This window comes from Vigna radiata, chromosome 8 (assembly GCF_000741045.1).
Source record: "Vigna radiata var. radiata cultivar VC1973A chromosome 8, Vradiata_ver6, whole genome shotgun sequence".
NCBI classification, from domain to species: Eukaryota; Viridiplantae; Streptophyta; class Magnoliopsida; order Fabales; family Fabaceae; genus Vigna; species Vigna radiata.
This window is the reverse complement of record NC_028358.1, coordinates 1,822,167-1,847,464: the sequence shown is the minus strand read 5'-3', so window position 1 is coordinate 1,847,464 and position 25,298 is coordinate 1,822,167. Positions and strand designations below refer to the sequence as shown.

The 25,298-nt window shown below is 29.4% G+C and overlaps 1 protein-coding gene and 1 pseudogene across 1 annotated transcript; one reads left to right on the top strand and one right to left on the bottom strand.

Annotated features, from left to right (window-relative positions):
* Window positions 1–4,601: 4,601 nt before the first annotated feature.
* LOC106770034 (glycosyltransferase family 92 protein RCOM_0530710-like) lies at window positions 4,602–6,479 on the bottom strand. Its single transcript, XM_014655853.2, has one exon. It carries the CDS (start codon window positions 6,357–6,359, stop codon window positions 4,665–4,667), a length of 1,695 nt encoding a protein of 564 aa, XP_014511339.1. The 5' UTR covers window positions 6,360–6,479; the 3' UTR covers window positions 4,602–4,664.
* A 1,765-nt stretch (window positions 6,480–8,244) lies between these two features.
* On the top strand, window positions 8,245–9,017 carry LOC106770033 (annotated as a pseudogene).
* The last annotated feature ends 16,281 nt before the right edge of the window (window positions 9,018–25,298 follow it).

Below are 25,298 nucleotides of genomic sequence, written 5' to 3'. Positions count from 1 at the left end.
CATTAATTAAGGATCATGTCTTTAACCATTACAATTCACCATATAATTGTCCTTACAACCAACACACATCATGGTACATAAGCTCACAACATTGGCAATCATCAACAATTTCCGAGAATATTTCAAAACGCACACCAAGTATATAACATCACCATGCATTCAAAAAATATCACAACATCAATGAACGTAAAAAGTTAAATATAAATGATGATAATTCTCCTTACATCACCACAAACAAATCAACTCATATAGAACAAACCACAATGTAATCATGCCTAACACAATCATAGAGATACACAACAAAAACTAGACAAGCTCATTCCCCAAGGCCCCAAAAGATTTTCGAAAACCGTGCTCTGATACCAACTGTAACACCCCGATTTTTGGGATGTCTCGATTATGAGGAAAAATTTAAACTTTTTAAAATCACCATATCATCACAAATCCACATATATAATACCGAAATTAATACAATCAAATCAGAATATAGTAAACCTAATTACATTATTTCTAAAATTTATAGCACAAAAGCTTTAAATAACCCAAGTCGTCTTCCCACTCTCGTGTCTCTATCATACAAATGGAGCATCTGTAACATCCCCTGTTCCCGTATAACCAAAGGTCATACGATGATCGCAAAACACACACTCAACCACAATACAAACAAATATGGGTAAGCTACCATAACACAACCAATAACAATAAAATCTGTATATAGGAAACAAACACAACTTAATAACAATTCAATCATTTACAGTTATCCTACTAACAGAATCATTTATACACTATGATCATTATCAACATCCTCGTTAACTATATCAAGACTATATCATCGATGTCGTCCTATCAACATCTTCTCCAAACACATCACCACTACAATTCATCATCATATACCTAAGTACAATAATCATTCTCATTCTCTATCTAACACTATTCATTCATCATTATCTAAAATTCATTCGAAACTCAATATATTAAATATGAACTTCTCATCATGAGTTCCACTCAAATAATAAAATAAATAAAACAAATAAATAATGACATTTCATACCAATCCAAAAATAATAAATAATTTATCATTTTAATTACTCATTGTAACCTTATTCACCTATTCATTCTCGTATAAAAACATTTCCAACCAATTTATAATATAGGTCAACACTATCAAAAGTTAACTAACATATACACATGCTTTTCTTTCTTCTAAGCGCACCTCTCCCTTTTCTTTTCTCTCAATTCACGTTGCTTAATATTAAAAGGACAATGATATTTTGACAACACTTTTTGACAACTTATTTGACAACGGGACACGTGTCATCATTTTATTGGTTTATTTGAATTTATGTTTAAAAAATATTTAAAACAGACCAATCACAAACTGCCACATATGCATTGTCAAAAAGTTGTTAAAAAAAGTGTTGTTAAAATAAGTTTTTCCATATTAAAATGAACATCAACTTCACTTTTCATGAAGTGGCCCGAATTGAACAAATAAAAAGTCTCTCTCTTACTAGTCATTAATGTCGCGGGTTCCACCAATTCACAATTTACCAATCCATGCATCATTCTTTAGGATCATGATATGTTAACAACACTTTTTAACAACTTTTTTTACAATATGACACATGTCACCATTTCATTCGTCTGTTTGAATCTATTTTAAAAAATATTTGAAACGAACCAATCATAAACTGTCACGTATGCGTTGTCAAAAAGTTGTCAAAAAAGAGTTGTTAAAGAGACTTTTCCCATTCGTTACATGCTTTTACTTAGCCAATATAACTTTCTTCCTGTTCACTGATGCTTTTACTAATTTATAAAGCATAATAAAACCAAAAGAAACTACCACCCTTAATCACCGCGGGTCCCATCCAAAATAAATGCACCAAGACCAAAATAAAACACTTTTTCATTTGGAGAAGATAGTTATTCTTGCTTAATTTTTTCGACTCAAATTATAGATGTAACTCTGATTTTAAAATATTCAATTGATAATCATATAGTTTTTTTTTATTTTATAAGCAAAATATTTGTCAAAAGTAAAAGATAAAAAAAATTTTACATATACCGTTTAAAATATAAACTAATTTTAATTTATAAAGAAGTTCACTTCATTTTTATTTTATTATCTAAAAGTATGTTTGAAAGATTTGTTCAGAACACAGCTTAGGTAAATGATAACATATATACATTATTGAAATATAACATTGTCTGAAAATAAATTAAACAAACAATGTTTTGAAATATAACATTGTCTCAAAAACTAAATTAAACAAAAAAAAGCAAAAACAAATAACATGAAGCTAATGTCAAACTCAACGTGTGGACCAAATTTAATTTAATTAGGTCAAGTGTACTTTTTTCTCTCTCACACAATAATAAGATTTGATTTAATTAGGTCAATTTCATTCCTGACCAAATAAGTAAATTGATACTCAATTTCAGTTATAAACATGTTTTTGAATCAATTTTAGTAACAATGATGTCAATTTGATCAATTGGATATGTTTGAGATGCAACCAAATCATAAATCAAAGTTGTTGTAATAAAAATTGATAAACTGACGAGAATAGTCAATTATCTTATTTGATAATCGACTATTTCACTAAGAAATTCATCTTTGCCTAAAAAATTTCTGAAATAGTCGATTATTAGGTGAGATAATCGATTATCTCAAGTCTAAACTCCTTTCTCTTTTAATTCGTTGGGTGAGAGGTTATGCTCCCTAGACAAGCATGTCTTCTTGAACTATGGCGTTGGGTGCCAAAAGTTGGTGTTGGACATGTCTTGTTCTCAAGCGTGTGGTTTTTTTTTTGTGCTTTTGTTCTTTTCTCTAATTGAAGTGAGTTAATTTGTATCATATGTATGTGCATCATTAGATTTGTGATGCTTTATGAAATGAAACTTGAATTTTAGTATGTATGGTAGTTATTTATAGAGGATATGATGGTTACGATGATTATGAATGTAATATTAATGGTGAGTATGGTATACATGTTATGTAGTTCTGTGGATCTCGTGTGGAGAGATTTTATGGTGACATTCAACATGGATCTCGTGGAAAGATTTTATGGTGGTGTTTAGTAGTGTAATGTATTGATGTATGATGCATTCGAAATGAGGGATGATTATGACACTTTTAATAACTTCCAATCTCAAGTAGAAAGAGATGATTATGTCGTGAAGAGTAGCAAGAGGTCCTTAGTCTGATGGTCATGTATTGACTATAGATGTTTGACGGATTAACCTTGGTGTGTGATAGTTGGATGTAGGCAGGTTGTTTCACTACACACGAGGCACGTCCTTCAAGATGTTCAACATCAATACATGTATACGGATGGTCAACTCTAGAAGAAAGAATTGTATGACTTAGGATTGATTGTTTTATGTGTTATATGTCTAATTTTATAAACGTGATATGCGATTATTTTTGGGACATTGGCTTACCATTTATTCTTTATGTTTGTTTGTATGTTTTGTTTATTCTCTTTTGCAACAATGATCACCTTAAATATGTGAGTTTAAGGATATGTTCTGGTGAGTATATGCTAGGAGGAGATGAAGTTGAGGCATAAAGTAAGACGTTGTATTTTAGTTTCATCTGTTTTTTTGAAGACCTATTACACTTTTAGTTAAGTGTAATATCTCATTGTTTTGTATGATTTCTTATATCTTTTGTTATTATAAGTTATTTATGAATCTCCGTAATAGTATGTTATAAGATTGATTTGAATTGTCTGTTTTGTAATATTGAATGTGTGACAAATTTCATGATAGTTAAATGCTATAAAATTTGTGAGGTGCTAATCATTTTTATAAAAATATAAGACATAAATTTATTAATTTCAAAATAAAGAGTTAAATAAATTCAAAAGGTATTCATACCTTAAAATGGGAAAAAAATAAAATAAACAAAAAGACAAATAAATACTTATCATCCCCATTGATTTAGAAAATTAGACATCACTAAATATAAAAAGTAAATACAAATATAATACCTGCTTATTTGTCATTTTTATTCATAAAATTTAGAATCAACAATTTTATATAAACTTTTTTTTTTTCATTCGCATATATTGTTTTCTGGATAGTACTTATTTAGAAGTAATTAGATATTGAATATAAATATTTCCTTAATAAACTTTGTTTTGACTACCACTTGTAATTAGATCATTAGTGCAAAAATATAAAATAATAACAAAAATAGGCAGCAATTTCTTTAAAAACATCAGATATGTATGGACTACTTTAGGGATGCCCAAGGTAATCAAAACAAATATATATTATAGTTAAAATAATTTGTAGTGCGGATTATGCCATTTATTCTTTGTACAAAAACCTATAATTTTCTTGTATCTATATGCAGCAATAAAGACACAAATTAATAAACCAAGTATATGTTATCTACAAAACGATAAACTAATCGCTATAAAGTTATAAGAAGAAAAAGGAAAAAAATGAAAATAAAAATGATAACAAGGGTAAGATATTTTTAATAAAGAAAAAAAAAATTGGAAAAGAAGGTGTAAAGATTTTGTGTGTCTATTCCTCTAGAAAAAGCATAATGATATTTTCACATTGATAAGTTTTTTTATAACGCAACAAGTATCATTATTTTATTGATGTATTTGAATTTATATTTAAAAAATATTTAAAACGTCTTCTTAAAATAAGTTTTTCCCTAAAACAATTCTTTGTGTTTTGTCCTTTCGTCTTCGCCTCTTTCTAATACGATTCTGAAACTCAGGTTGCCATGGCAGAAGATGGCTGCGTCGATCTAAGAAATTCTTTAACACCCAATTCTTCAAGCCGTTATCCCTAACCTCACAAAACCGGTTGGGCCAGTCAGGAGGTTCAACCGGTTTAGTCCCTAAACCGGGTGCCCTATCCTTAGACCTGACATTTTCCGCTTGCTGCCAATCTGCGACGTAAGTTGCCACCCTCCTATAGAACTTCTCCTTGAACACTTCCCAGACTTGATACTTGTAATGGTTAATTACAATCTTTCTTTTCTCGGCATCCACAGACACAAATGGCGCTCTCAGATGAAAGTGGTGAACCACATTGATTAAAGTCTGGTTTAGTGCCTCAGGTCTCACTATGCTCTTGTGCCTCTCACTTCCACTCAATCGACAAGTGTAACCTACCGCTACGCCTTCTCTTGGTACTTCTCGCTGCCCAGAAGGCCCGAAACTAAAGCACAGTATCCTAATCTCACCAACTTTCTGTCCGGGCTTCGCATGGTGCCAAATCATACGGGACAAGTCACCGTTCACCCTTATATGAAAGAACTCATCCACGTCGATAAACGCCACCCACTTGCACGACGACCGGGCCCGTAGGGCACAGTGCGCAAACCCAGCTTCTTGTGTCTTCACCCAAGGCCACAGATGTTGTGAGATGTTGTAACCAATTCTTTGTAGGAAAGAAATCACGTCTTCTATATCATCATCGCTGTTGTTGTCGTAGATGAACCAACGTTCGACTCCGATTTTGGCGTGGTACATTACCCACTCTCTCAAGAACCGAGCTTGGTTGCGGAGCATGGTACAAATACAAATCTCATGAGCTTTTTTCGTGGACTTATTACTGTATCGTGGACGGAGCCCGGGACGAGCTATGGAAGGAAATATTTCTCTGTCTCTCTCCTTGATTGTGACTTTGATGGACTGGGATTGTTCCTGGCCGATTATGACGCTTTTGGGTGTGTTGCATCTTATGATCTCCTGTGCACCTGATATGACGTCGGACTTGAGAAAGAATTTGGGTTTGGAGAAATCCCAGCCGAAGATACAGTTTAACGTGGAGGGTTGGATGAATCTCTCGGGTCGGAGATTGAGGCCCTTGACGAAGACGATGGTTGTGTTGTCGCGGTCGAAGAGGGCTTCGTAGACCAGAGGGGTCCAGGGGTGAGTGGATGAATCTTTTGTGGGAAGGACGCCGTCTGATTTAATGAAAAGCGAGACCGAGTTGCCACGCGGAGGGAGCTTGCACCGCACGATCTGCTCGCGGAGCCGTGCGAAGTGGAGTTGAATGGGCGGCTGGGTTATCCTGTTGGTTGAGTCGGCCGAGAAGTAGAGGCAGAGAAGGTCGTGTTTGGTGTGGAAGCGGAAAGACGGAGGGTAGTTTAGGAAAATGAGAGCCTGGTCGGGTAAAATGACGGTTTCTCTGATGGTGATGGTCGGTTGAGAGATGGTGGTCGGAGTTTCCGATATAAACGGGAGCGGTGAGAGCTGGAGGTCGAAGGGGGAAAAGAAGAAGGTGGTGGTGAAGAAGATGGAAGTGACGACGAGGAGTAGCGTACACCAGAAGAGGGCGTTCCATGAAACGACACCCTTGCGCTTCCTACGTTCTTTCATGGTGTTGATCCTTCATCTCATTCATTTTTTACCAACCATGAACGATTTCTGTTTCGCTTTCTCTCATGGAACAAAGAAGACGAAGAAGGAGAGCAAATACCGCCCATTCAAAGGAACAAAGAGAGACATCATATTTCGCTTTGCTTTGCGTTGCGCCGTTTATGTCGGTATCTTCAAATCCTAGGATTATCCTACCATCTTCTACGTTAATTCAACGGCTTACCTACCTCATTAACTACCCACTTTCAGATGCATTTACATCATTAACAAAAACAAAAAGGATAATTTTGCATTTATAATAAATGAAATATAAAAATGCTTTTAATTATACTGGATTCACCAAAACTTTATACATTAATCAAATCATACCTAATCATGGAAAATTAAGGTTATGCGTTTGAAGATTTCTTTTGATAAAATAAGAAAATCACCTCTATGAATATATATATATATATATATATATATATATATATATATATATATAATATAAATAATTATACATATTGCTATACATTAAAATGATTATTTATTTATTTATAAATACTCTTTCGTCATTCTAATTTATACAAGTATCTCATTTAAAAATAGATGTTTTGAGCGCTTCGTGCAATAGTCGTCCTTCAATAGGCTGTCCAAGAACAATCACTTTTTTTATTGTTAATTTATGATTTATGATAAAGAGAAAAAAATTGATCCAGAATGTACTGATAATTAGTTACAAATTACTTGTTATATTTCATGGGAAAACACTTATGGAAAAGCGTATAATAATGACTGAATTTATTCGTACTTTTTAAAAAAATGTTTTTTTAACGGAATAAGTAATTTCCAACAATAAAAAATATCTTTTTATAGTAGAAAAAAAAGTCATCTAACAAATAACTATTTTCACAATATTTATTTTAGGTTAAATAAATTGGTGTAATATAATTCACAATAGCGAAAATCCATGATCACCCAAACACTAAAACTGGGCTATGTCGAACATGTATAGCCCATGGGCTTATAGGAACTGGATTGCGTAATTGCATAATTTTCTCGCTTCAAATTATAGATGTAACTCTGATTTTAAAATATTCAATTGATGATCGTATTATTTTTTTTTATTTTATAAGCAAAATATTTGTCAAAAGTAAAAGATAGAAAAAAATAATAATAATTGTACATACAGTTTAAAATATAAACTAATTTTAATTTAATTAGGTTAAGTGAATTTTTTTTTCTCTCACACAACAACAAGATTCAATAGTGGAGGGTGCTGAAAAGTAATAATAAACATTGTTTTTTAAGAAAATTAAGTGAATGTCCATTAGGATTAATTATATATTATTAGGTCGGTTTGACCATTTTAGATGTGAATCAATTTTCTTACACCCGTTTATGAGGAGTTGTTTACATGATTGTCAAAACGATAATAATTAAAGTCAAATACAGGACACACACATCTAAATATAGAAAGAAACTGTAATAAAAGAAAAGCTAATCCTAATATATCCACCACTAATTAATAAAAGAAATATGTTTTACAAATTTAATCCACCTTATACATGTAAAAGCTAATCCTAATATATATAAGGTTAAAACCACTTAGGCGTCCCTATTTTCGTAAGGTCTTCCCATTTTGGTCCCCTTTTTATAAAACTTCCCAATTGGGTCCTTAAAAGTGTCAATTTCATTGAAATTAATCCCTGCCGTTAAAATTGAGTAACAATGTTAAATTTGTGCACATGTGGATGGAGGACGTGTCAACTATTAAAAATCATAGGAAACGTGTCAGAGAACTGAGTGATACGTGGCGTGATTAATTGATAAATTGAAATTAAAAAGAGGATTAGGGTTACGTTAATTAAAAAAGAGAATTGGGGTTGAGTGTCTTGCTTCTTTGTCAATGGAGAATCACCATCCCTCACGCTCTTGTCAATGGATTCAAGTGCATCCTCTCATGAGGAACTGGATTTGGAGATGAATCGCCAAATTATACTCTCTTGTCCGCCGGATATCAACCTGCCTCTCTCCGCCGAGCGTAGTCCGCCTCCACAGCCGTGGAATTCTGAGCCTTGTGATATTCTTGATGTTGGTCTTGGCACCCAAGGGTATGAGACTGAGAGTTTTCTCAATCTGCCCAAAGCTGGGAGGAAGTGTGCAAAGCGTGTTGATAGCATATGGGGTGCTTGGTTTTTCTTCAGCTTTTACTTCAAGCCTGCTTTAAATGAAAAATCTAAGGCCAAGATTGTTAGGGACAACAATGGTGTTTCAGGGTTTGAGAAATCTGATCTGAAGCTTGATGTTTTCATGGTTCAACATGATATGGAAAACATGTACATGTGGGTTTTCAAGGAGAGGCCGGAGAATGCATTGGGTAAGATGCAGTTGAGAAGTTACATGAATGGGCATTCTCGCCAAGGGGAGTGCCCGTTTCCTTTTAGTGTTGACAAGGGTTTTGCTCGATCCCACAGGATGCAGCGAAAGCATTACCGAGGACTATCAAATCCTCAGTGTGTGCATGGCATTGAGGTTGTTTCTGCTCCCAATCTAATGACCTTGGATGAGGATGATCGAAAAAGGTGGATAGAACTCACCAGACGAGATTTGAATTTCACAATCCCACAAGAAGCAAGTGATTTCAGTTCATGGAGATTGATAATGAACTTTCAATGATACCTCTCAGATTCCTCTAACAGTTTTAATGAAATTCAATCCCAATTGCTTTTCGATTTAATAGAACCCTAATTCTCCTTTTTTTATTTCACTCAACCTCAATTCCCTTTTTTAATTAACGTAACCCTAATCCCCTTTTTAATTTCAATTTATCAATTAATCACGCCACGTATCACTCAGTTCTCTGGCACGTTTCCTATGATTTTTAATGGTTGACACGTCCTCCATCCACATGTGCACAGATTTAACACTGTTAGTCAATTTTAACGGCAGGGGTTAATTTCAATGAAATTGGCACTTTTAAGAATCCAATTGGAAAGTTTTATAAGAAGGGAACAAAATGGAAAGATCTTACAAAAATAGGGACGCCTAAGTAATTTTAACCTACATATAACTTTGAATGTAGTGCAACGTTTAAAGATAAGGAAGAAAAGGTAAAAAAACTTAAGTTTATTAATACCACTTATGTTTAATGTCGTTTTTATAAAAATAAGACATTATAAATTCATTGATTTCGGAATAAATTCAAAATGTATTCATACCTTAAAATAGGCTAAAAATAAACACAAAGACACATAAATACTTATCATCTTAATTGATTTATAAAATTAGATATCACTAAAGATAAAAGTAAATACAAATATAATGCCTACTTATTTGGCATTTTTATTCATAAAATGTACAATCAACAATTTTATATAAACTTTTTTTTCATTAGCATATATTGTTTTCTAGATAATATATTTTAGAAGGAATTAGATATTAAATATCAATATTTCCTTAATATATTTTGTTTTAACTTCCACTTGTAATTGAATCATTAGTTCAAAAATATAAAATAATAACGGAAATAGGCAGCAATTTCTTTAAAAACATCATATATTACGTTAAAAAGTCTAAACAGGGTTCTATTAATTTTGCTAATAAAAATTAATTTTATTGAATGTTTGAACTTCATACTTAATATTTTTAATAACCTAAAATGTAATACTTAACTCAATTTAAAATAAGTATTTGTGACTAAAGAGAATTATTAGAGGGGACACTCCCAGTATTATCACATATTTATAAGCTTGTTTTTTAGTCTATTGACAAATATATCAAATATATTAGCAGATATAATAATGAATAATTAGCTATCATCATATAGTGAGTATTAAATTTCGTCAAAGATAATAAATAGATCTTAATAATATTATTGGATAACGATATTTGAACAACATTTTTTCGACAATATTTTGATATTATATACGTGTTATTCTATAATTGGTTCATAGTAATGTTTATGATTATTATTATTTATTTGGAGTAATTTTAGATCAATCACAGAATGACATGTTGCTATTAAAATATTGTAAAAAAATGTTTTCAAAGCATATCCAATATCATTATCTGATTTTGGTACTTCAGCCTACTTTGAACCTTAATAAATATTATTATTTTATTACAGATTGTAAATGTGAGAATGAGCTTAGTGCATAGTGAACGCATGGAAGTGTCGTGTTGTGTTGATGATGGGGATGATTGTAGCCATTGCTTTGCTTGCACAATGTAAAAATATTTCTAGATTGATAGTTATATATACTCCATCTAATAAGTTAGTTTCTTCACATTCGAACAGGTCGAAAATATATTTATTAGAAAAATATTCACATATTAGGAATAATCTTAACTAGTTTTGTTAGTTGATATTATTTTTATTATTTATAATAAGATATAACATTATTGTTATCTATTTGAGTGATATTATTTGATATCATATTACCTGCTTTGTAACATAGGTTTAATGTCTAAAAGTTCTATAAATACATATGGTCTTCTCGAAGAAATATTCACTCACTTTCATATTCATTATCTCTTACCTAGAAGACATCAATTCTCTTAGTGATTTTAGTGTTAGAGAGTTTTTTTACTGGTGAATCTTCTCTCGCGTTCAATTCTTAAGAGTATCAAAAACTTCAAAGTCACTCACGTCACCTATCTAAAAGTTTACGTTCAAGATCTAATAAAAACATTTGGCGCCTATTGTATGATTGATAATATGAGGTTCTAAGACGAACTATCAGTTCCCTTTTAAACCTTCAATTGAGGATGAATCCTCGTTCTCCTTATACCTCGACTAAAAACTTATATTTCTACCATGTCCAATAGTCTCGTATCTCTTAGGAATCGAGACCAAAGACAATTTAAGTACTCTTTTATTTGTTTACCATCCGAGACACCTTTTAAAGACAAAACCGCAATGAAGCACATACTCTAAAGTGGACAATACCCTGGATGAGAAGTGATTGACCCTAACATTTCACTTGACAAACTTGGGATCAGAACAATTTGTTATGAAAAATATTATACTTTTTGTGCTAAATAATGATGAACATATATACAATGGGTTTAGAAAAGGGAGGGGAAAAAGAGAATATATGGTTGAAAACATCAACTTTGAAAATTGTAAAGTTATTTAAGTTTAAGGATATTATTTTCTTAGTTTTGAATCTATGTTTTGTAATTTATATAAATTTCTTAATTAAGAGGACAAAATCAAAATCCAAATCTTCTTTTTTTTTTTTAAAAAAAAAAAAAAAGGTAGCTACATAAATGATGGTTAGTTACATAATAGTATCTTATGAAGACATATAGGCTATGAGCAAATATAGACAACAATTCCATCTAACAACTTTAGTATGTGGGCAAATATAGACTCTTAATAATTGTCATTTATTCACTATGCCAGAAAAGCCTTTTTATATCCGTTAAAAAAGGTTTTTTTGGTACCGGTTGAAAAAACTTTTTTATATTGATTTTCAAACCGTTATAGAATCAAGAGGTATAAAAAGTATTTGAATTTCTTTACCAGTTCTGAAACCGATATAGAAAGCTCGCTAAAGGGAGGGATAAATTTGTACATGATCTAAACTTTTTATACCGTTCGCTAAACAAAAGGTATAAAAAGTATAACATCCTATATCGACTAACGCTCCAACTGATACATAAAGTGACACCTTTTATACTAGTTAAGGCTTTAACGATATAAAATGCAACAATTTTTATACCGTTTGGAGCGTTAACAAGTATAAAATGTCACTTTCTATATTAGTTCTACCATTCACTAGTACAAAAGGTCACATTTTTTTTTTCAATAGCAAGTTTGTATATGTTCCTACCACGTACAAACCTACATAATATTCAAACAAAATCTCATGATAGTCCAGATATATTAAAGGAGCAAAATAATGACTTCTTCATATTATTTACACATAATACTTCTTAACCTCATGAAATAATGAATACATAATCTAATATTTACACAAAAAATACCTAACATCATCTTCTATAAACATCTAAAGGGAACAAGGTCTATTCCTCTCAAACTTCGTTTAGGACCTCTTGCTCCATCGAAAATTCGTTATCGAAAATCTACACAATGGATAGTTTGAGGCAACTTATACTGATAAATACTTAAGATATTGTTATAAAATGTTGAAATTACCAAATTCCATAAGTCAACAATGTTTGCGGATATGATTTTTTTCATGTGTCTCATCACATAATATTTGCACTCAAAGCTCCCCGGTTGATGTAGCACTACAAGTTAAATTCACAAAATATCATAAACTGTATAATTTATTTTAACAGTTTGAAAGATTAACTACATACAATTTGCACAACGAACTACAACTTCTTTCTAGAGGCCTTCAACCTCAAATAAGCCTCTACCACTATATAAAAGTTAAATAAATGTAAATGAAATTTGTGCCTAGTATGAACTTGATAAAATTAAATTATGTGTACACAATAAATAAATGATTAAAAAAACTTATGCTTGAAGTGTACTTTTAATTGCCAAAGTATTAGGTTACTTATGTAATGAACACAAGAGAACCATAAGGGACTGTTGAGGAAGAATTGCTAACAATTGTCAGTGGCCCTTACAAATTCACACAATATTAGTATCAAATAAGATTTACATCAATATATTTTAATTTATTAAAAAGTACTCAATGTTGCAAATAAGGTTTTAAGTAAACAAGTTGTGATACTGATATACATAACATATCAGGGCCAGAGAGAACTTAAAAAACATCCTTCTAACATATAAAAAAAAGAGAGGCATGTTGTATTGTTTATAATTTCAAGAGGCATTTATAACTCGATATAGGAGAAAGGGAGATCTTCATTGCCAACACACCAAGTTCTTCTAGAATTATCTCTTGTGACAACAATTTATTCACATCTTCCTCCCCTTGTGCTCCAACATGATATACATATTTAAAAACTTATATAAGATTAGTATAGAATTACTAATAAAAAAACAAAGTGTGTAATTAAAACAATTACTTTCTTTACAATTGGTTTTTATAATTTAACTAGCCAAAGGATAAAATTTCCAATGGTCTGTCCCACTGGCTCAACCTCCTGAGTGGGCATAAAGACTCAAGTAGTGTCATCTCAAACATTTACATCCATCACTCTTATCATATCAATTAATGGTTTCATGGTCTATAATTAACCTCAATGTATACATTTTACCTAAGTTAAACAATATTTGTAAAATATATATCAAAGAATATAATTCAATAAACAAGTACATCCAAACAACATATCAAAGAGTATAATTCAACAAACAAGTACATCACAAATAACACGCTCTCGAATTACTTTAGTTGATATTTTTCGCTTATTCAAACAATTAACACATGGACAATATAATCTTTCGTTATTGTCTGGAACATTAATCTTTGCAAATTCAAGTTGTTCTACTCAACTCTCATATGTGTTGTGCGTATAAAATTTATCCAATTTTGATCCATTGTTATTTTAGATGGAGCTAAGAAATAGTTAAACATGCATTACAATCTCTGAACTCACCCCTTCTCCCACTGCCCCCTCCCCCAAATCACAACATAAACAATTAATCAATGAATTGAGTTAAATAACCTCACTTCAAAGTATTTTAGAGACTAATATCTCATTCTAAATAGTTTTACTAATTATGACTTGTATCGATGTCCACTTTCCTTTTGCCTATAATTTATTTGGTTATTTTGATTACCACCAAAAATTCATCACCTTTGGCATTGGATTCAATGAAAAGAAAAAAAAAACAATATATATATGAAGATTATAATTTCGTATTTTTGTTAATAGTCAATAGACTACCATCTTTCAAATGAAATGGTAAAATAAATTGGAGTCTCACTTGCAACCTCACTGTTTGCATAGATTCAGACCCAATGATTTCTATACCTCATTGTTTTCTTATCATTTTAACAAAAAAGGGTAATCACACCAATTGAATGTTATGAAAAGCTCTAAAAAATGTAAAACCTCACAATATCAAATTTTCCTCACAACAAATACAAGGTAACAATAAATACCAAAAAAACATAACATCCTCAAAACCAGTAAATACAGGTTTGAAATTTACATGTAACCACAACAAGATGATCAACAAAACACCATGAGCAACACGATCAGCATAGAGAACCACCACACCACAACAACTTGAGCACGGTGGCAGGAGCATGGCCAACCATGTCACCATGCATTGCAACTTGAGCAACAGTAAAAACCTACCACACTAACAACGTATTATAGGAGGAACCAACAATGGAAAAGACGAACAAGAGCCTGAACCACCACGATGGGAGCTTCACCCACCATAGTGACAACAACCAGTGAACTCGACAACCAACGACAACAAAGACGACCCAAAAGAAATTACGAACAACACAACATAACTTTAGTGAATGAGGCAAGCAAAGGACGAAACAAAAAGAGAAGCACAAAGAGCAAGAAACAAAAGAGAAAGAGAAGCACGAAGAAGAAAGAAAGTGAAGCATAAAAGGAAGATAGAAAAAAATATCAAACATTATATTAAGATTATGTGACTAAGTCGTATAGTGACTATTAGTGACTATTTTAATTCTAGGTCTAATTAGTATAAAAATGACTTTCTATACCAATTCTTAGTACAAGCAATGCCGAAAAGTTTGTAATTTATTAAAACTTTGTCACCACATCATTTTTCAAACCAGTTATAAATCTAATCTGTATAGAAAAACTTCATTTATTTATGATAATGTCGCTACACCACTTTTTATACTTAGTAGATTTCAATTGGTATAAAATATTACTATAAAAAACTTATTTTAGACTAGGGAGCCAAAATTGGTGAACAACTAATCTTTCATCTAAAATCTTTTAACCGTCAATAAATTTTTATTACTGTTATTTATGACCTTTTGTTACGCTAGTGAGTCAGAAACATGGCTAGCTCAACATGTTTTTAATACAAGACAAAGATTAAACACAAATTTTCTACCACATATAATTATGTCAACTTGTACTTTTTACTTTTTTGTTTTCCTTACTATTTTCCATGTTTCCAACCTAGTTAGTAGCTTATGGTAGTAGCTTCTGTTTATAGGGTTATTATCATCACATCTTTCTGGACAAGGAGAAACAATGGAGTCTTGTTTTAGCACCGCCCCTCTATCACAAATCTCTCATAGGTAGGCCCTACTTCAATCACTGCACATTGAAACAAAATTAGGACCTTAGATCCACATAAACATAAACATAGGTTTAAATACTTTATGCATGCAAGTCAACCACCTAGTCAACTATATAGGCATGCCATGAAATGGATTCAAGTTATCATGATATATTATTGTCTCTTCCCACCACAGATTGTTGCTGCACGTTCTCAAGTTTGGTCAACAGCAGTAAAGTTTTCTCCAAAATATCTGAATCACAAACTCTGAACATCTCCATGATCACCTACTAATGAGGTCAACCTCTAATTACCTTCTCCACTTTTCATAATTAAATTATGTTGTAGCTCAAATTATCCTATCTAATTTTACTTATCCTACAGCAGGGAAAGTTAATTAACTGCATCATGACATTTGCTATGTTCTAAATTAATGAAAGATAGAACTGTCACTGATGCAATGTTTGAAAAATCTAAAATCCAAATATTCAGACACTATATTAACATGGTGTCTTCTACTATTTTTAATCCTTCTACCAATGAAAACATTGAAAGGAATACACATTTTGAAAATCTTTCAGCCATTATATACAAAACTAAAACTAAAACTGATTGAGGAAGTTTTAAGCAATGTTATCTGATATATATGTATATGTATAACTTTCAAGTTTTTGGTCAATATTTCTTAAGATTTTGGTAACATCAAATCACAACTTTTTTGAGCACTAAGAGAGCAACGTGGAATGATAAAACTCTGAAATTGAGTTTGAACGCATGCATTTTGACATTGAGAGAAGAGCAGCAGAGTCTTAGACTTGAAGATACTGTATTGGTCACTTGGTCATGTACATGCAAAAACCCTTCATATATGTGTTTTCATGCTTTCAGATCAGTAGCCACTATTATAGCAGTGGTCTGCCACTTGATGAAATGCATTATTTAACTTCTCCATAGCCAATTATGACATGTCCTTGTGGAAGTAGAAAGCTTGTGATCCATATTGACCTACCCTTCTTTTTCAAATTAGTCAGCTCTATCACATTTTCTACCATATTTTCTTCCACAAGAAAGCTCCTTCTTTCACGTGTATAGTTACCTACTTACCTAATCCCTTCTACTTCTGCAACTGCCAATTCCTCAAACCCTTAAAAGTTACTGCTGAATGTGTATGAACTTAACTTAGTTTAATAAACAGTCACAGTAAGTATATGTGTCTTCCAAAATCTAACACGTGTAACTCAAAACCTACACAGTGTAACTTTTATCTATTTTTACAACATTGATGCGATCGAAAATAAGGTTTAACTACTCAGAAAGAGAATTTTGTTGTCATATTTGACACGAGAATATGTAATTGTCCCATATTATGATCACATATACAAAAAGAGTTTCTAGGGTCACAGTGGCAGCAGAGACAAAACACATGCCCACGACGACACCTTCTTTTGTCCATGTTTTTCGAAAAAAAAAACGTTGTCTTCCTTTTATAAATGACACAGTGAAAAAGTTACCTTGAAGAAAATTAACATTCTTGTGACTATAATGGGAAACTGAGAGGTATTGGTAAAAACCTATAATATGATAGTGGTTGAAGAAAGGAATTTGTCGTGAATTGGGAAGGCATAATTTCTGGGATTCCTTCAGAAACACCAGTGGATGAGAACCAAAGTGGAGAGTGTGGCCCTCTCAAAGGGCATTCCCATCTTCCACACCCCACTACCCAACTATGATTATGTCTGCATTTGATGGTCCAAAAACTCCACCCTCTTGAAAAATTTTATGCATTTATCTCACCGTTTTTTCAATTCCACATATAATAATAATATAAATCCCTTAGAGAAAGAAAGCATATTTAGGTCCTGTGATCGATTCGATTACACGTAACAAGATGTTGAAAACCAAAGGCAGGAAATGAAAAGTCTAGGGAATGCGTGAAAAGTGAAAAATACCTCATTGGGTGGCCCATAACAGCCACATGAATTTTGGATGCAAACATCACCGATCAATCTTAGCTCTTAGATTTCCAACTTTGTGCGCCAATCAATTCAAATCAGAGTCTTCTTCTTCAGTTCTGTTCAGTGGTATCAGTAGCTTTCATCACTTTGTGAATAATAATAATACTATAATAGTGTGCGCACTACTATTTATTTAATTTTCCCTTCAGCTATGGTTAAAACTTTCCTATGACTTTTTGGAACATTCTATGTCACCAAAAATCTCAATATGATATGTCTAAAAACTCGTTAAATCAATGAAACTGTTGTTCAATGAACTGATATTATAAGTTTCTGTTCTATTGGAATTGAAAAAAAAAAATAATAATAATCTGTGCCGTGACTAAAGAATCCTATGATTATGTTACTTGTTATCTCATTCTTGCGTTCTGTCTCAGTTAAAATTGGCAGTGTTTTGAATGGACGTGCTTTCTCTACAAATATCAATCATGGAAACTAACACGTCTTTCTTTTTCAAGGAAAAAGTACGAGTAGCATCTCAGTTTTTAGGGTTGGATAATCATACAAATTGTCTTGCTAAATATGAAACTTTTTTGTTCTTATGTATGAAATTCACGTACGTATTACATTCAAATTTTGTTAATTGTGAATACCTAACTTCATTGATTAGCTGTTTAGTATTAGTGGAATAGAATTACATCGTCATTGTATTTTTTTTTATAAACTTAATTAAAAACAAAAATAGATCATCTTATTAAGAATGAGAGTAATTGAGTGTCTTCAATTTTTTTTTTTAATTTTATATAGAATACTATATAGTATTCTTAATTATTTACCGGAGATGGTTTTTATAATATTTAAATTAGCTTAAAATTACTTTTGAAATAATAAAAATAAACAATTTGTTAAAAAAAAAAGTTATACTTCTGTCCATTAGAATATTTCAAATTATTTTTATATTTAAGTTTTGAAAGTAGTTTAAAATATATATTTAACTATGTTTTTAATCTCTTAATTGAAGACAAATTTGATTTTATTAGTCTCCTAACTTAAAACGAAACCCTTTAAATTAAAAAAAAAAATACATTTTAGTTTTTAAATGATAAATATAAGAAACTAAATAGTTTTCTATATGGCTTTTTAGTCCTTCAAATTTAATTTTAGGAATTAATATAATATTTTTTAAACATTTAAGAGATTATAACGAATTTCTTTTAATTTGAGAAATAAAAGTAATTAGATTATAAACATATATATTTGTTATGTAATGATAAAGAAAAAATAGTAAAGAAATAGCATATGTACTTAGGGAAGAACATCTTTCCAAACCTTTTGAATCCACCTTTTGATACTTCAAATTTTTTAACGAATATGGTGATGCACTAATGTGCATTGAACAGTGAACCAAACCGACCAAAAGAATTGCATGGACACAATGCATTGATGAATTTTTTAAACATCTTTTAAAATATCCTAGTTTGGGTTCCATATATTCTACACCATTCAACAATTTATTCTTCCAAATCTTCCTTTTTAAGGCTTTTCAACATATTAAATTCCTTTGCATTTTATTTAATCTTTATTCATAAAATATAAGTAGGGTGGTCATAGAGTATCTGGTTTACACTCATACGTTGTAAGGATAATTTATTTATTTAAAAATCTCGAGTTTAATTTTATTATGAATAAAATTTGTTGGATCAATCATGAAGAAAATTATTATTATTTTATTGTGGAATTAAAAGAAAAGGTGGTGGGATAACATTATAATTAAAAGATTAGTCTTAGGGTTAAATATATATTATATATGTGGAATTAGGTTGGCATGGTTTGGCAGAATAGAATATTCATTTGGACTAATAATGACGTTTCCTCTTTCTGTTTTCTGGCTGCCCTTCCATTTTGTCTTTTTCTTGGGACCTTCATCCTTCATCTTCTTCCTGCTTCTTTTCTTTTATAGCCTTTCATTTCAATCTTTGATTTTGGTGTATAACACTGTTAAAGTGGAATTGGAGTTTCTTTTAATTAATTTCTGACGATTTAGAGGTGCAAATTTGTTGGAATCATCCGTGTAAGAAGATTAAGATATGGAAATGATTAAAATGACCTTCAACATGAAATAAGTTAGAATTGATTCTAAGTGTGTTTTTAAGGTAATAGAATCGATTTTGAATCTGCTGTTTAGACAAAAAGAATTGACTCTGGTTGTGTGTTTTAGACAAAGAAATCGATTATGAAAATACTAGAATCAATTTTAGGTATGTTTGTGATGGTCTGAAATTGATTGCATTAGTTGTGAAGTCATTTGTGGATGATTTAAAAATTTCCGAATCGATTTTGAGCCATGTAAAAGGAGGGAGAATCAATTTTCCCTCCGTGATAATGCGCATATAACATTTAGCAATTGAAACTGATTTTTGTGTCATATAATTAAGGAAGAGAGAATCGATTCTCCTCTTTTCAAAATTGATTCTCCTCCAATGATATATATGATATAATGGGTTAGAGAATTTTTAAATAAGTTAGTTTGTTTTATTTAAAATGTATTTAAAATTTTATATTATTTAATTAATTATTTAATTATGTTTTTAATCGGGGGATGTAATTGTTATTTTGTTCTTTTATATTGTTTATTTAATTTTACATTTTAAAAAATGTCAAGTTTTATAGTTAGTATAAAAACATATTGTAATTAATGTAAAATGAGAATAATTTTTATTGAAAGGTATTTGATAATAAGGATGATCTTGTAAATAATGAAAATAATAGCTTAGTTGTTGTGGATAATAACGTGAGTGTATGATATATTAACAACTTTTTATAATAATTTTTTGACAATAAAATGTGTTATTATTTTTATTAGTTCGTTTGAGTTTAATGAACTAATCATAAGCTATCACATTGTTCTAAAAAATTTATTAGAAAAAGTTATAAAATACATTTTTCTTTTTTCATATATCTAATCTTATCGTACTTCAACGCTTTTTAGGTCTCCAGTATTCCACTTCAAGTTTTCATTTGTTCACTTCTTTACGAAAAAAATATGAAATTTTGTCTGCGTTGTGTTATATAATTTAATTTTATTAATTTATTTAACATTTTAACAATTAAAAGTATATTATAAGTATAAATTTTTTTTCTATTAATTTATTTGTTGTGTTATATAACTTAATTTTATTAAGTTTCATATTAAGTACAATTTGAATGTACATTTTAGAAAATAGTTAAGACTCATTCGATACTGTAAGAACAACAAATTGTTTCTAGAAAAAAGTTATAATTTATTGCATCAACTATAAGTAGATAATTTTTATATTATTGAAATATAATTATCAAATTTATAATATTATATGAATTTAACTTATACTATTTAAGTTAACCGAAACATTGAATGTAAATATTACCATGAAACAGATGCATAGTATTATATACATAAACATTGTTGACTCATAGGATATGTTTAATATGTATAATTTATAACTCACATTTTTAAGTATTTATCATTAAAATTATTGACTCAAACTATTCATTGTATACATTTTCAATGACTTGTTTCCAATGAAACAAGGAGTCATAGATAGGGAGTTTCGTTTCATTTAAGTGTTTATAAAATATGATGTTAGATGTTTTTTTTAGTTTCATGTGAATCTTATATATATAGTCCTTCCTATTATTGTATTATATTTCATGTAAACATCATATTGTATTTCATATAAATATTATATTGAATGAAGATATCTGATTTGACTATTTTGGATCATTATATACAAGTTTGGTACGCGGTAGGAAACATAAATGAATCTGTCATAAAAAATCACTTTTTATACCGGATAAAGTCACAAACAATATAAAAAGTGACATTTTTTATAATAATTAAGTTTGCAACTGATATAAAAAGTGATATTTTTTATTTTAATAATAAAGTTTTCAACCAATATAAAAAATGTAACTTTCTATACTGGTTGATTCACTAATCAATATAAAAAACCACTATTATTATTACAAAGTCGACTTTTTATACCAAGTTTTTGAATCGTTATAAAAAATCAAGACTTTTATATTACCTGTATTTATACCAATTCCAAAATCAATATAAAAAACTTTCTTTTAATCATATAAAAAGGTTTTCTTGTATTAACGAAAATATGTGTTGGAAAGAGTTCTCACATTATACACCGGTAAAAAAAATTGTTAAAGCAAAATAGAAAGGAAAGAGAAATTAATTTATATTTTGAATTTCTTTTTCCACATTTATAATTAAGGAGTTTGGTAATGCATTTATAAGGAATTATTTAGTATTTATGAAATAATGTATAAACATAAAATAACCATATGTTTTTCTTTTTGTCTTTTATTATTGTAATAACCCATTTATATTTTACATTTTAATCTAGTTATTTGTTGATAAAATAAAAGAGAAAGAAAGTTGTTACTTGTTATTATGAATTTATACGGATATGGACAAATTAAATGGAAAGGATCCACCGCTTGATGTGCAAGAAAGCTTGACAACGGTTGAACAGAGTTAAGGTGCAATTAATGTTACAATGACTACTAATGAGTAATTAAGGTTTGCATTAATGACCATTAAACTCTATGATTAATTTCATGATAAACTCATTTTTTTTATAATTGAATTTCTAAAAACTTTTAGAGAAAGATTCTGACTTGAGTGTGAGAATGAATTATGTAAGTCATCCCTCCTACACTGATAAGTTAACAAAGCACAGAGAGGAACCACGTTCGATCAACACAAGATCTTCACACAGACATTTATTCTCATCCCGTTTCAAGAGAAACATTACTACATGTAAATAAAATGTGTAAAGAGAATAAATATTTTAATACTGTATAATAGATAATAAAATTATTCATCATGATATAGCATTATGTTTTTATGTCAAAAAGATATTACATTATTTATGTAATATAATTAAAAAAATATCTAATAGTTATAGAATTTTATATTTTTAGGGAAAAAATAAGCTTTTTTAATTAAGTTGTTATATAATATATTTTTAGTACATTAATATAGGCTATTAAACTTGAAATGAAAAATAACTGAAAGGGAAAAATGTTTACTTATTTATAAGTTCAGTTTGTACTTATTATTTTATAAAACAATATTTTTTTTTGATAAATTAGTTTCTTTTTTCATTTTTTTTATATTAGAGAAAAGTTCATCATATACTAAGTTACTTTGATTAAGTATGTTCTCAATAATATGTCAAAACATGAACATAAACATCTTTTAGTGTTAAATTAACATACACAATATTTGTCTAATGATAATAGACATAATGTTGTATTAGTAATAAATGCAAAGCACCTTACATATATTTGAGTCTTATAAGTTATATGTTTCAATAGCACGCATAAATATGCTCTTAATATATGTTTATTCTACATTCCAAATAATATTGGTTCTAATTTTATTTTTTTAAAGAAAGAAAATCTTATTAATATTTTTTAAAGAATTTGTTTATGCTTATTCGTGTTAACAATCCTTTTGAAAAGATTGAATGTTAACTTTACATAAACCTTAATTATATCTTTTACTCCAATTTGAATAAAAGTTATTTGACTTTGATATATGTCAAGTAGAAATTATCTCATAAAAAAACATATTCAATTCATGCTAAATAAACAATATTTCTATGAATGTGAACGAAAGACAACATGAAAAATACATTCTCTTACATTCAAAACAACTACAAAAAGTTTTACAATAACTTTTTCAAAAACTTCGATGTTTAAAAAATATCTTATAAGAATAAAGATTATGAATTATAAAACATAATAAATATATAAATATAAAATTTGTTGCAAGAGAAGTGGAATTACAATCAAATTGTAGTATGCAACTATTTCTTTTAGTTTAAGCATAATCTTTGTAAAGTCAATTATTTGACATTAAAATAATGATACAATGTATTCAAATATAAGGTTAATTACACAGAAAAAAAAATCCATTGAAAATAAAATTTGCACCAATATTATCTTCATACTGATGAAATCATGCAACTTCTTTTTCTAAAATATCACGAGTATATATAAATTTAGCCTATGCTTTATTCACATATATAGTCTACGACCGACCAAATAAATTAATACAAAACAATACTTACGATTATGTCATCTTACAAAAAATATTTCTTTCTTTTCAATTTTATAAAATATATTTTCTCTCTCTTTATCATTCTCTGTTTGTTCCCTCCTTTTGAGTACGACTTGGTCAAGAGTTAGAAATCTATTTTTCTATCTTCGAGCTCATCCTTTTAATACTTCAATATATTGTTATTTTTTCCATTATTTAAATTAAATTAAATATACTTCAGTTATAAAATGAGTTTGGTTGATTTTAGGTCTACAATCTTTTATCTTTTCTTTCCTCTATATATGAAACTTACTTTTCTTTTCAATAATGTAAATTCAAAGTATTTTAATTTTGATTAAACATTTTTGTTTGAATTTTAATCTCCAAAATTTGAAATCACTACTTTTAAATGTATCACTTTATAAAGATTTAAACATATTTAGTTCTTTAAATTATTAAACAAATAGAAGGTTTAAATCCATATTCCAAAACCCTTAATATTGTACAAAGTCCATTAAAATATTTTACTAAAATTCAGGTATTAAAAGTTTAACGTAAAGAACAACCTTTTTTATATGTTAGACCACCAAGCTAGAAATATAGCATATGCTTATGTATCTCCATCTATATATCTATATATCTATATATCTATATATCTATATATATATATATATATATATATATATATATATATATATAATATAGTTTTAGAAACATAAAAAAGAATATGTTCCATTCTTTGGTCAAGGCAATAATCCTATAACATGCATGATTCATTCCATCACCACCTTTTCACTAGCTTTACATTATATATCATGAAAGGCATCAATGAAAACTATCTTCAGAGGGAATTAAAGACTTTTCTAAAAGCATGCCAATCTTATTTAAGAATTTTCCACTATTCTAACTTTTTAGCATAAGCTTGTGTGGAAATTGTTTAAATGATAGGATTGCAATTTTATTTGTAGTTAAGGTATTTTTCAATCATTTATTTATTTATTTATTTTGTTATACTCTTATCATATTTTCAAATAAACTCTAATAATTTTAAAGTTTTTTGGTATGGCCATTTATGGCTTATACATATAAATTAAATATATGAAATTGTTGCATATAGTTCGAATTATAAAATTAGTGGTGTGGTCATACACGTTAGTTTTATAAAATATACATTGCCTTTTTTTCACGTAGACATCTAGAAAAAGTCTTGATCAAGAATGACGTTATCATCCAAGCAAAAACCAAACACACTAATAAACTATAATCGAACCTTTGATATATATGTTATATTTTTATAAGGGCGTCATTAAAGGTAAGACTTTGAATAGAATTAAAAGAATAAGGCTTTTATTTATTTTCAATAAGACATGTTATAGATTGGTCACTTAAAAAAAAAAGGTAAATTCATAATATATGATGTAATACCAATTCTATAATTTTTGGTGTATTTCACTTTTCATGTGTTTTTTGCTGTTTTGCATAAATTTTGATATGTAATTTCTCTTACTATTTTTTTATAAATACAACAACTCTTTCAATTTAAAATAAAATAACCCTCTTTCATAGTTAAAATTCATTTTCTTCTTCTGAAATTAGAAGTTAACCCGTTCAAAAAAAAAAAGTTTTAAGATACCAACTTTTTTAACAAACATTGCTCTCGTTCATTTACATATAGCCACATAAATCAAATATCTTCTACTTACTTTAAATTACATAGTACTACATTATAAAACATT